This window comes from Periplaneta americana, chromosome 4 (genome assembly GCF_040183065.1).
Source record: "Periplaneta americana isolate PAMFEO1 chromosome 4, P.americana_PAMFEO1_priV1, whole genome shotgun sequence".
NCBI classification, from domain to species: Eukaryota; Metazoa; Arthropoda; class Insecta; order Blattodea; family Blattidae; genus Periplaneta; species Periplaneta americana.
In genome coordinates this window covers 27627120-27639529 of record NC_091120.1, presented here as the reverse complement: position 1 = coordinate 27639529, position 12410 = coordinate 27627120, and the positions used below count along the sequence as shown (strand labels likewise).

Here is a 12410-nt window from a genome sequence, read left to right as displayed (position 1 = left end):
CTGAACATTTGAACTGACCGGTAACGGCTACGGTTAACCGAGTAACTTCGGTGCTCCGCTGCCAAGCACATAAACCGATAGAACCGAGTAACTCAACAGTTCTACTCGCTCCGTCCCCAGCTCTAGGACAAATCAAAACCTCTAATGAAATTACTGTTTATAATGCCTGGGGAATGTGTCCAAGGAGCAACGCTGAAACTTACCCAGCATTTGCTCTAATAGGTTGCAAACACCGGGTAAACCTCAACTAGGATTTGAACCAAGGCTCGCTTGTCTCACGGCTAAACTTATACAAGGACATCATTTTATTTTTACTTCAATTTTTATTGTACCTGAGTTTTTTAATGTACTTCACTCCCACCCCTTCTACTAAGGAAGTTCCAACTCCACACAGAACCAAGACCGCAGATAGTAAGCAGTACTGAGTTACTGAGTATAGTACGTTCCAGAAATATGTTCGCGTTTTCCAGTGACGAAAGAGCTTTCAATATTGAATCATATTTTCGCACAGGTACTGTCCGTTTGCCTACGTCGCATTTCGATTTCCCCCACCTGCTTCTGCTCGCCCCTCTGAAATAGCTGGGCTGTCTTAGCTCTTTTCTGAAAACATTAATTTCTCTTAGGAATTGGAAGTTTACGTAATATTATACAGCTGTTTAATTTAACTTAAATAAAAGGGCCTCGTTAAGTAATTAACTGTCACGTGATTTCCTCCCTTTCTACAATCCTGCGGCATAACCACTTGGACGGACAGTAGATAGCATGTCTGAGTAATTTTATATTTTCGGGTCGGGCAGAAGTGAAGATTGAATTTACAGTACGTAGAGTAGGTACAGAATTATTTCAACATGAGTTACTAGTACGAAGGACGAAACTGGCAATTGGAATTGATGCAATAGTCTATAGTGCGATAATATGCACAAAAGAACTGAAGCCTGTATCGAAATGAACGGCCACCATTTTCAAAATTGTGTTTAAATATTCATATTATGATTATTTTTCAATTTAACTTCTTTCTCTATATTGTACGCTAATTTGCTGTAGACAGTATAATATACACTGCATAATGAATACGTTCGCATGGATAACTCACTTCGTGAGTAAAAACACTTGTTCTTAATACAGTACTGTACTTTGATTAAAGAAAAACCTAATGAAAATTATCAAACTCAAAATCGCGATATTTCCTAGTTTACGTAAATAGATGAACTACTTTTCTTCCTTCCTATACCTAGTAGAGTGATTTGTGTTTTACGCCAGTATCATCGAACTCCAGTCTTGGAGGGGGGAGCAAGCGGTGTTTCCGGTTCTCTAAAGGTATAGACAGGTTAATATTAAAAATGTTAGTAAAAATAAAATGATGTCCCTGTATAAAGGAGAAAGCATTGTGATGCTCCAAACAAACAGAGGTAAAGATTTTTGCGCAAATACATGTTTATAGTAACACCTCGTGCCGAGTTTATTTTGTGGCCAGTCCCTTACATTTGTTGTGCTCTTCTGGGTTTGTCAATGGGAAATTGTAAGCTATAGCACAACATTTGTTTGCACGTGTTTGCATGAAGTCAATAAAATACTTGCAGAGTGTGATGGGGACTAACATTTTGGAAATTTTATGCAAGGGTTTGCTTCCAGCGGTGTGTGAAGCCTTCACTCATATGTCTAAATACATTATGAGCGAGCTGGGGCGACACATACGTGTATTGCACTACGAATGCGGTATGTTAGTGACAATAATTGAAAAGCAAAACTCGCGATTTCCTATTGATTCCTGTGCGCTGCATAATGTATGAGATATCTCAGAGCCCAAAGCCGCTACTCGTGTATCGATGACTGTGAGTCGCGTTGCAAAAAGCATGAGGTGTCAGCGTCTGAGCCACGCGGCCAGCCCGGCGCTGCGCGGACCCGGCTTCTTCAACTGCCCAGTGAACACGTTTCAGATACATTTCATTTTACTGCGTGCCTCTATTCCCCAGTCAAGTTTACTTTCTTGTAACACGAACTATAAAGCGATACTCCGATGTTGTAAAATATACAGTGTGTTTAAAAAATGATGGTCAATAGTTTAAGAAATACAAAGACATCATTTTATTTTTACTAAAATTTTTAATGTTAACTAGGCTATACCTCTGGATCAACGCCGTTTGCTACCCCCTTCCACGACTGTAGTTCGATGATACTGGCGTAATATACATACAATCACTTTACTAGGTATAGGAGGGAAGAAAAGTAGTTCATCCATTTACGTAAACTAGGAAATATCGCGCTTTTGAGTTTGATCATTTTCATTAGGTTTTTGTTTAATCAAAATACAGTACAGTATTAACAATGAGTATTTTTACTCACGAACTGAGCTGTCCAAGTGGAGTATTCATTATGCAGTGTATATTATACTGTCCTCAGCACATTAGCGTACAATATAGAGAATGAAGTTAAATTGAAAAATAATCATAATATGGATATTTAAACACATTTTTTAAAATGGTGGCAGTTCATTTCGATACAGGCTTCAGTTCTAATGTGCATATTATCGCACTATAGATTATTTGTATTACCAGTTTCGTCCTTCGTACTAATAACTCATGTTGAAATAATTCTGTACCTACTCTGTAAAAGAGTACGTACCTTACGTACTGTAAATTCAATCTTCACTTCTGCCCGATCCGAAAAGATAAAATTACTCAGGCATACTATCTACTGTCCGTCCAAGTGGTTATGTCGTAGGGTCGTAGAAGGGGGGGAAATCACGTGACAGTTAATTACTTAACGAGGCCCTTTTATTTAAGTTACTTTAAACAGTTGTATGATATTACGTAGACGTCCATTCCTAACAGGTATTAATGTTCTCAGAAAAGAGCTAAGTCAGCCCAGCCACTAGCTGGCGAATAAAAGCTGGTGGGGGAGACCGGGATACGACGTAGGCAAATGGACGACAGTACCTGTGCGAAAATGATTCAATATTGAAAGCTCTTTCGTCACTGGAAAACGCGAACATATTTTTGGAACGTACTGTTTACTATGACCGTAAGGCTACTATGACTGTATATGCGGTCTTGGACCTGTGTGGAGAACGGTTGAACTTCATTAGTAGAAGGGGTGGGAGTGAAGTACATTCAAAAAACTCAGGTACAATAAAAATTGAAGTAAAAATAAAATGATGTCCCTGTATAAACAAAAAAATTCTCGGTTAGCATGAGTTCACGAATGAGCCGTTTTCGAGATAGTGCAGGTTTTCTGTCAAGATCTGCCTTGTACTCCATCTGAATTGGTAATTTTCCCTTAAGTACAAGTTCTGAGGAAAAAACTGTTTGCAGCTAATAAATAATATTGTATGTATGTTCTTATCCTTTTAGTATGAACTGCTCATATGAATTGCAATAGCCTATTTCTACATATTTTAAAGTAACGTTTAATTATATCTGAGAGAGCCAGAGTGCCCTAAAGTTCGTGGACATATGTTGTTTCTCAAATACTTTAAATGTTTGCAGTAAAAAAATAAGAGTTTATATTTATTTTGTATGAAATTTAATGAGAACAGAAGCTGTTTTACTACTCCCTCCGTTCCAAAATATGGTATAGTAACAAACACGAAATGTTTCGCGGTGTGGTTTTCTGTGCAGTATTGAAGGGACTATCAGACAGTGCAGTTGTGAATGTTGCTAATCTTCCGTAGTGCATCAAACTATAATATTTAAATAGTTCATTATGAACAGAAATCAAATGGGCACCTGCTGTGGTGTTCCTGTTGCAGAAAATGTAACACCAACTCAGTCAATTCTGAATAAAATATCTAAGGCTCAGCAGTCGTACAAAAACTGGTTATAATTTATTGCAGTTTTTTATGTTAATTTGCCCCTCTCAAAACAATGTTATTTTTAATGCAAATCTGGCTTTCAGGTAGTAGCTCCCTGTAAAGCAGGTTTGAATAATTTGAAGGAAAAATTGTTCCGGGGCCGGGTATCGGCTTAGCGCACGAATGCTCTCCCGACTGAGCTACCCCAGGAACACGACGCCGTATTTCGTTACTGGAGGTACGTTAACAAGAAGCCACAATTTAAGTCAAACAGAATTTGTGTGCACTCAAAGTTGGGTTCTGGCGCCTTGTCAGTCCATTTGAGTTGTGTGGATATAAAGGAAATTGTGATGACGGTGTCGTGTAAAGTTCCTGGGGTAGCTCAGTCGGGAAAGCATTCGTGCGCTAAGCGAAGGGTCCCGAGATCGATACCCGGCCCCGGAACAATTTTTCCTTGAAATTATTCAATGTTATTTTTTCTTTTATTAATTTGACATCACACAGAATGAAATGTACTAATTTTTATGTTTTTCTTATGTTAACTTATCAATCAAATAAGTATCTAGAAGATGTATTAAAGTTACATTATATTACTGAGAACTTTAACAAATATATACCATATTTTGGAACAGAACTAATGACATCTTTTCACACCATATTTGGGAACAGAGGGAGTACAAATTTAATATACAATACAGACGTGGACAAATTATTAACAACATTGACGATTTTTATGATAATTCTGTTTACAAAATTTGACTTTTCAATTTAGACTACAATTGACAACTTTGCATATTTATATCATTACAGTAGACAGAAATATGCAAAATGTCAACTGTAGTTTAAATTGAAGAGTTAAATTTTTGTAAAAATACATAATAAAAATCTTCAATTTTGTTAAATTTGTAAATTAGCAAAAATGTCAACTACAGCCTAAATTGAAGAGTCAAATTTTGTAAAACTATAAAATAAAAATCTTCAGTTTTGCTAATAATTTGAAAAAATATCCAAAAATGTCAACTGTATTCCAAATTGAAGAATCGAATTTTGTGAAAATATATAATAAAAACCTTCAGTTTTGCTAATAATTTGTAAATATGCAAAAATATCAAATGTAGTCCAAATTGAAGAGTGAAATTTTCTAAAAATATACAGTACAAATCTTCAGTTTTGCTAATAATTTGGAAATACGCAAAAATGTCAAGTGTAGTCTAAATTGAAGAATCATATTTTGTAAAAATATATAATAAAAATCTTCAATTTTGCTAATAATTTGTCCACGTCTGTATATTACAAATTATTATGGGATGAAAATAAATGCAAATAAGACGAAGACTATGGCTAAAAAAATAAAACTAAAGACGGTAAAGAAGCGAATTCGAAATGAGGCAGTGGAACAAGTGGACGGTTTCAGATATTTGGGGTGTAGGCCTTCTATAAGTGCTAACATGAGCTGCTGCCAGGAAGTCAAAAGGGGGATAGAAATGGCAAAGGAAGCTTTTAATAGAAAAAGGAGCATCTTCTGCGGACCTCTGGAAAAAGAACTAAGGAAGATACTAGTGAATTACTTTGCGTGGAGTATTGCATTGTATGGGGGCAGAAACATGGACATCACGACGAAGTGAAGAGAAGTGAATAGAAGCATTTCAAATGTGGATGTGGAGAAGAATGAAGCGTGTGAAATTGACAGACAGAATAATAAATGAAATCGTGTTGGAAAGAGCAGATGAAAGAATGATTCTGAAACTGAGGAATAAGAGAAAAAGAAATTGGCTGGACCACTGGCTAAGAAGAAACTGCCTACTGAAGGATGCACAGGAAGGAATGGTGAACGGGAGAAATGTTAATGAGAGAAGAAGATATCAGATGATAGACAATATTAAGATTGTATAAGAAGACTAAGAGGAAGGCGGAAAATAGGAAAGATTGGAGTAAGCTGAGTTTGCAGCGAAAGACCTATTCTTGATCAGAAGACTGTGAACGAATGAATGAATCAATAGATATTACAAAATGAAAAGCAAATTCTGTAATATTTTGAAGTTAAAACACTGATATCTTATTGAAGTCCCACACTACAACTCCTCAGGTGCGTTATCTCTGTTACGACTAGGCCAGAAAAATACAGTAGCCTATTATATCTTCATAAAATTTGGTTTCATCCTCTTCAGGGAAATAATGTTACATAATCACTTAAAATTAGGCGGACAATAACCAATTCACTGTGAAGCTCCCATGTTCTCTAAGCGAATGAATTGTGTGTCTGTCAAAGGAAAGTTCGTAGTATTACCACAGTCTACTATATATAGTCACGAAGCTCAATACGTAGTAAATATGCATCCATAGGTAGTTGCTAACCACTAGGATCGCTAATATCGCCTCATTACAAACAATGTGAAATAGTACCTGCACAGTCTATTGTTCCTAGCACCCTCACAACTTAAGCTTCGTGACTGTATATATTAAACTGTTGTATTACTGTTGTATGATGACCGTAAAAATGAAAACGCGTTACAACGAAGAGTATGCGACAGAAACGATGATTATAAATTTACTCCAGTCGTACTGCAACATTTGGTATCATTTGATAAACTATACCACGCTATTGTCGAGAGTGGAAAATGCAGCGGGATCAGGAAAAACTGGCCGGTCAGGAAAAACTGGCTGATCCAGAGATGCTGGAAACTCAGCAACCTAGAACATTTTTCAAGGACTTCTAAATCCTGAATAAACTGAATCTACAACATATCTAATTGAAACGCACTTTCGTCTACTTAATTGAGTTTCATTTTGACACGATCATTATTTTTTTATCTAATTTCGACAGAGTATGCCCGCCTCAATGTCGTGTAACGCCCACAAACTTCGTATTTTCCTAGTCTATCGGCTACTGATAATACATGAAATTATATCGCAAAATAGCTGTGAAATTAACGATCGTTCACAGTTAAAGATATGATATAAAGCTGAAGTAAAAACATACAATATCCATTTAATGTATCAATTATTCTTCTACTACGGCTTGAGTAAATATTCACCGTTCAAAAAGAATACTTTCTTCCATCTAGAAGAATGAACAGAACTCATAAATTTTTTGTAATATTTTAAAATAACTGTATCATTAAGACTATCGTGAATGTATTAACATTACTTACATACTTACAAATGGCTTTTAAGAAACCCGCAGGTTCATTGCCGCCCTCACATAAGTCCGCCATCGGTCCCTATCCTGTGCAAGATTAATCCAGTCTCTATCATCATATCCCACCTCCCTCCCATCATTTTAATATTATCCTCCCATCTACGTCTCGGCCTCCCCAAAGGTCTTTTTCCCTCCGGTCTCTCGATTAACACTCTTATCTTATGGATTCGTAACAAGCTTTCTTTTTTAGAGTGCTGGGTTGTTAGCCCTTCGCCCAACCCCCTAGCTGGAGGACCACCCCTTATCGGCTGTCCACGACTGCTTATTCAATATATTCGCAGCTATTCTCCATATCTGGAAGCCGTCTCCTCTATCCGCAACCTGTGAACGTGCCATGCAGTGGTGATAGGGACCCACAATACACGGTAATATATTAACATACCTTGAACATTTTATATCTCTAAGGTACATAGTTTCTAAAAAGACAGTGTACCAATAGAATGAATAATGTAACTTTCGTGCAGAAAAAAAAAATTAATTAATTAGGAATATGTATGACGAGACTTTCTTGTGTTAAATTTTAACGTACCTTGTTAACATGTTTCGGCCTATTTTGGGTCATCTTCAGAACTGGTCGTTGTTGGGCTTGGCGCCCCTTGTTTCCTGTGATAGTGCGTTCGTAGTGTAGAGTCAAAGAGCGTATGTGTTTTGAAATTGAGTTGTGTGTTGAGAATATCGTTGGGTTGTGTTTTTGTGTGTCTATATATTTCATATTGTTCTAGTGTGTTGAGTTTCTGGCTTTTTGGTTGGATGTGCAGTATTTCCATGTCTGTGTTGATGTCTTTGTAGGTGTGGTTGACATTTGTGATGTGTTCTGCATATGTGGAGGTGTTTTGTAATTTTGTTATGGCTGTGATGTGTTCTTTGTAACCTGTTTGAAATGATTTGCCTGTCTGTCCTATGTAGAAGTTGTTGCAGGTGTTACATTTGAGTTTGTATACGCCTGTGTGGTTGTATTTGTTTGTTTGTGTTGTTTGTGTGTTGAGATGTTTTTGTAGAGTGTTATTTGTTCTATATGCGATGTTGTAATTTAATTTCTTAAATGAGGTTGCAATTTTATATGTGTTTTTGTTTTCGTATGTTAGTGTGATGTATTTTTTGTGTTCTTGTGTTTGTGTTGTATTATTTTGTGGTTTTGTTTTGTCTTGCGTATTATGTTGTCTATTATGTTGGGGTTGTATCCGTTTTCTTGTGCTATGTATTTGATTGTGTTTAGTTCTTCGAGGTATTAAATTAATTTCTAGCTTCAATTCAGTAGATAACATCCATTCTAGATTAATTTAATAGTCAAAAGCTTCTTTATTCAGCACAAAAATTTCGAAAACTATGATCATTAGGAACAAATCAGGTCATTTTTTTTTTTTGTAATTTTTCGTACATCACAAGAACCATCTTCCCAGAACAGAAACCTTAGAATAGAAGCAGCGGATGTGTTAACACTCACCGCAGAAGGGGATGCCCTCTGGAGTCCACTGACTGTCGCGGCCACATACGCGCCGAGCGGGACCCAGCAGCTCGAAGCCCCGTTCACACGAGTACGTGGCCACTGTCTCCGGGCCCAGCGAGTCGTCGGAGAAGAACACTGAAGAGTGGGCGGGTGCTCCGGGGAACCGACAGCCCCTCGCTTCGGCTGCGCTGCCACCTGTGCAGTTGGAGAGGTTATAAGATCACTATTTCATGACCGTCTAAACTCAGAATCATTAATAAATTGGAATTACAGCCTGTTTCATTCATTATCATGACTTTATGGCCGTCTAAACTAAGAACTATCAAGAAATTAGAATTACAGCTTGTTTTATTCGTGATCACGATTTCATGACCGTCTAAACTCAGAACCATTAATAAATTGAAATTACAGCCTGTTTCATTCATTATCACGACTTTATGGCCGTCTAAACTCAGAACTATCAAGAAATTAGAATTACAGCTTGTTTTAGTCATGGTCACGATTTCATGACCGTCTAAACTCAGAACCATTAATAAATTGGAATTACAGCCTGTTTTTCATTATCACGACTTTATGGCCGTCTAAACTCAGAACTATCAAGAAATTAGAATTACAGCTTGTTTTAGTCATGGTCACGATTTCATGACCGTCTAAACTCAGAACCATTGATAAATTGGAATTACAGCCTGTTTTTCATTATCACGACTTTATGGCCGTCTAAACTCAGGACTATCAAGAAATTAGAATTACAGCTTGTTTTAGTCATGATCACGATTTCATGACCGTCTAAACTCAGAACCATTAATAAATTGGAATTACAGCCTGTTTCATTCATTATCACGACTTTATGGCCGTCTAACCTCAGAACTACCAAGAAATTAGAATTACAGCTTGTTTTATTCATGATCACGATTTCATGACCGTCTAAATTCAGAACCATTAATAAATTGGAATTACAGCCTGTTTCATTCATTATCAGGACTTTATGGCCGTCTAAACTCAGAACTATCAAGAAATTAGAATTGCAGCTTGTTTTATTCATGATCACGATTTCATGACCGTCTAAACTCAGAACCATTAATAAATTGGAATTACAGCCTGTTTTATTCAGGATCACGGTATCATGTATAAACCGGCCATATAAACAACATAGCGTTAGGAAAAGTTGAATACTACATCTTGTTGCAATGAGTACTACAGATTAGAGTCCTGCATAACCGGTTACGAAAGATAGGAAAATACATATTATACTACTGAACGCCTGACAGTATGCGAAGCTCTTGCGTTCAATGTTCGGTTTAACGAATGTCCGAGTCTCACTCGGGTGGACGCTCTGGATCATGAAAGACGATAATATTGAGCCATCCAGGAGTTCCAAGAATCGTTGCAAGGACGCGATTGTCATCGTGTATCTTTCAATTGATATTTCCTCCTCTCTCTTCATTGATTGAAGCACGCATCATAAGAGTGTCTTTATTTATGTTAATAACTTTTTATCTCCCTAAAAACGATTTATTAGAGAAATAATAATACATCCACTCAGAATAATTAAAAGACATAGGCTATATTAACAACTACTCTTTCAGAGCTAGCCTATGCATTTTAAGTTTAAAGTACGAACGTTACAATAGTAAGTGTGTACTTATTTGCTCTTCTATTTTGTAAGTAATTGTATTTTATTTCATTCTTGTATTTGTTTACATTTCAGATTTCATCTATGCATTTATACTTATTTCCTTTGTTGTTACCGGTGTCCATCAGTTGATTCCTATATTAGTTATGAAGATAAATGTACCAAAGTGTCCAATCAATTATAATCTTATTTCAAGCTAACTTACTTACTTACGGCTATTAAGGAACCCGCAGGTTCATTGTCGCCCATACGTGCTACATGCTCTGCCCATCTCAATCGTCTGGATATACTTACTTACTTACAAATGGCTTTTAAGGAACCCGAAGGTTCATTGGCGCCCTCACATAAGCCCGCCATCGGTCCCTATCCTGTGCAAGATTAATCCAGTCTCTATCATCACACCCCACCTCCCTCAATTTCATTTTAAATCCATGTTTCAATGAGACACATTTTAATTAATCGAACTAGTTTCTTGGGAATACCAAATTCAATAAGAATATCATATACTTCCCTCTTAACCGAGTCATATGCCTTTCTGAAATCTATGAATAACTGATGTACTGTACCCTTATACTCCCATTTTTCTCCATTATCTGTCGAATACAAAAAATCTGATCAATAGTCGATCTATTACGCCGAAAACCGCACTGATGATCCCCATCTACGTACAGAGTTAATCTTCTCAAAAGAATATTGGACAAAATTTTGTACGACGTCAACAAAAGTGATATTCCTCGAAAGTTACCACAGTTGGTTTTGTCCCCCTTTTTAAAAATAGGTACAATTGTGGACTCCTTACATTGTTCTGGTACAATTTCCTTTTCCCAAATAGCAAGTACAAGTTTATAAATTTCGCTATATAATGCACTTCCACCCTCTTGTATTAATTCTGCTGGAATTCGATCGATACCTGGAGACTTGTACTTTTTCAGTTTTTCTATCGCAATTTCGACTTCTGAAAGCGTGGGTTCGGGTATAAATGGCTCAGCAGTTTGTATTTCAATTTCGTCCCGATCATTTCTATTTGGCCTATGTACATTTAGTAGTTGCGCAAAATGGTTTTTCCATCTGTTTAGGATTGATTGAGAGTTTGCAAGCAAGTCACCATTCTCATCCTTGATCACGTTTACCCTTGGCTGATATCCGTTCTTAAATTCCTTTATACCCTTATATAAATCTCGAATCTCGTCTGGATTTAATGTTCCTAATTATGCTAGGTGAAGAATACAATGCGTGCAATTCTGCGTTGTGTAACTTTCTCCATTCTCCTGTAACTTCATCCCTCTTAGCCCCAAATGTTTTCCTAAGAATTTCAAGCTAACACTATTTTTAATTAGGAAAAATAGATTTCCTTCAATTGTTACTCCATTTGTGTAGTTACAAAATGTCATCAGAGTTCCTGTATGGTGAAATGCGCTTGGTATTCTGTCCTCTATATCTGTGGTTCTGTCTAGCCAGGCGCAACCGTTTCAAGGCCGGATATTCGAACGAATGTGCAACCTCGCCGGTTGATCTACAACCGGTCAAATATAAACCGGTTCTAAGCGCTGTTCTGCAGCACTCTGCCCCAGATGTAACTTCAAAACGATACGGCCTAAAATATATGAATGTTAAATTTGTTACTTGTTTCTGTAATGTTTGGTCAATACATGATACTTCAAAAACCCTGTTTTGAGATAAGCATTTTTATTATCACTTTTCCTACACAAATCATAATTCCAGTTTACATACAAATATGAATGAAAATAACATAAGATTAGATGGGGATATCACAGCTAAACCAAACGAAAGAGATCTGTTTTATATAGGGCTGCGCTTTCAGTTTAAAAAAGCCGTTTTTGGAGTTACGTTCTGACCAAACACCACAGATTTGTGTTACGTGTAATATTTCTATCATGAAAGATCAAGGTAATGCATTAATTTCTTATTGAATGAAGTTTGTGCATTATATTTCATTTTATTTGGCAGTGCGTAAAATGATAACTTACTTTTTACGCACTAGTGTTTTAAAGGCTCACTTTACGCACTGCTAACAGTGGGTAAAATGCAAATTTTCGTACTATCGTAGAAAAAAAATATTAAATTATGTATTCTAAAATCTAAACTACTGCTAGCGGTATGGGAACAAGAACTTTCATGATTCACGCTGTGTAGAATCCAATTAACATTAAAATATTTTCATACCGCATAATGTTAAGGTAATATTTGTATATTTTACACGATTTTTCCTCCTCAATATTTCTGTAACTACCATTCAATCGAGTTAAGAGATGTCGAATCCATGGCCAACACGTGTTTCTGATGTCAAATAAAAACTCATTTTTTAGTTAGTGAAAAATAT

General features: G+C 36.5%; 1 protein-coding gene across 5 annotated transcripts in view; it reads right to left on the bottom strand.

Annotated features, from left to right (window-relative positions):
- LOC138697636 (uncharacterized) overlaps positions 1–12410 on the bottom strand; it is a 308784-nt gene that overhangs the window by 244353 nt on the left and 52021 nt on the right. For all 5 annotated transcript variants that reach the window (XR_011331589.1, XM_069823058.1, XM_069823057.1 and 2 more), the window contains exon 2: positions 8434–8631. Coding sequence is in view for 4 of the 5 variants with exons in the window: in XM_069823058.1 (XP_069679159.1) it covers positions 8434–8631 (198 nt within the window). In the remaining variant the exon portion in view is untranslated. The remainder of the gene's footprint in view (positions 1–8433; positions 8632–12410) is intronic.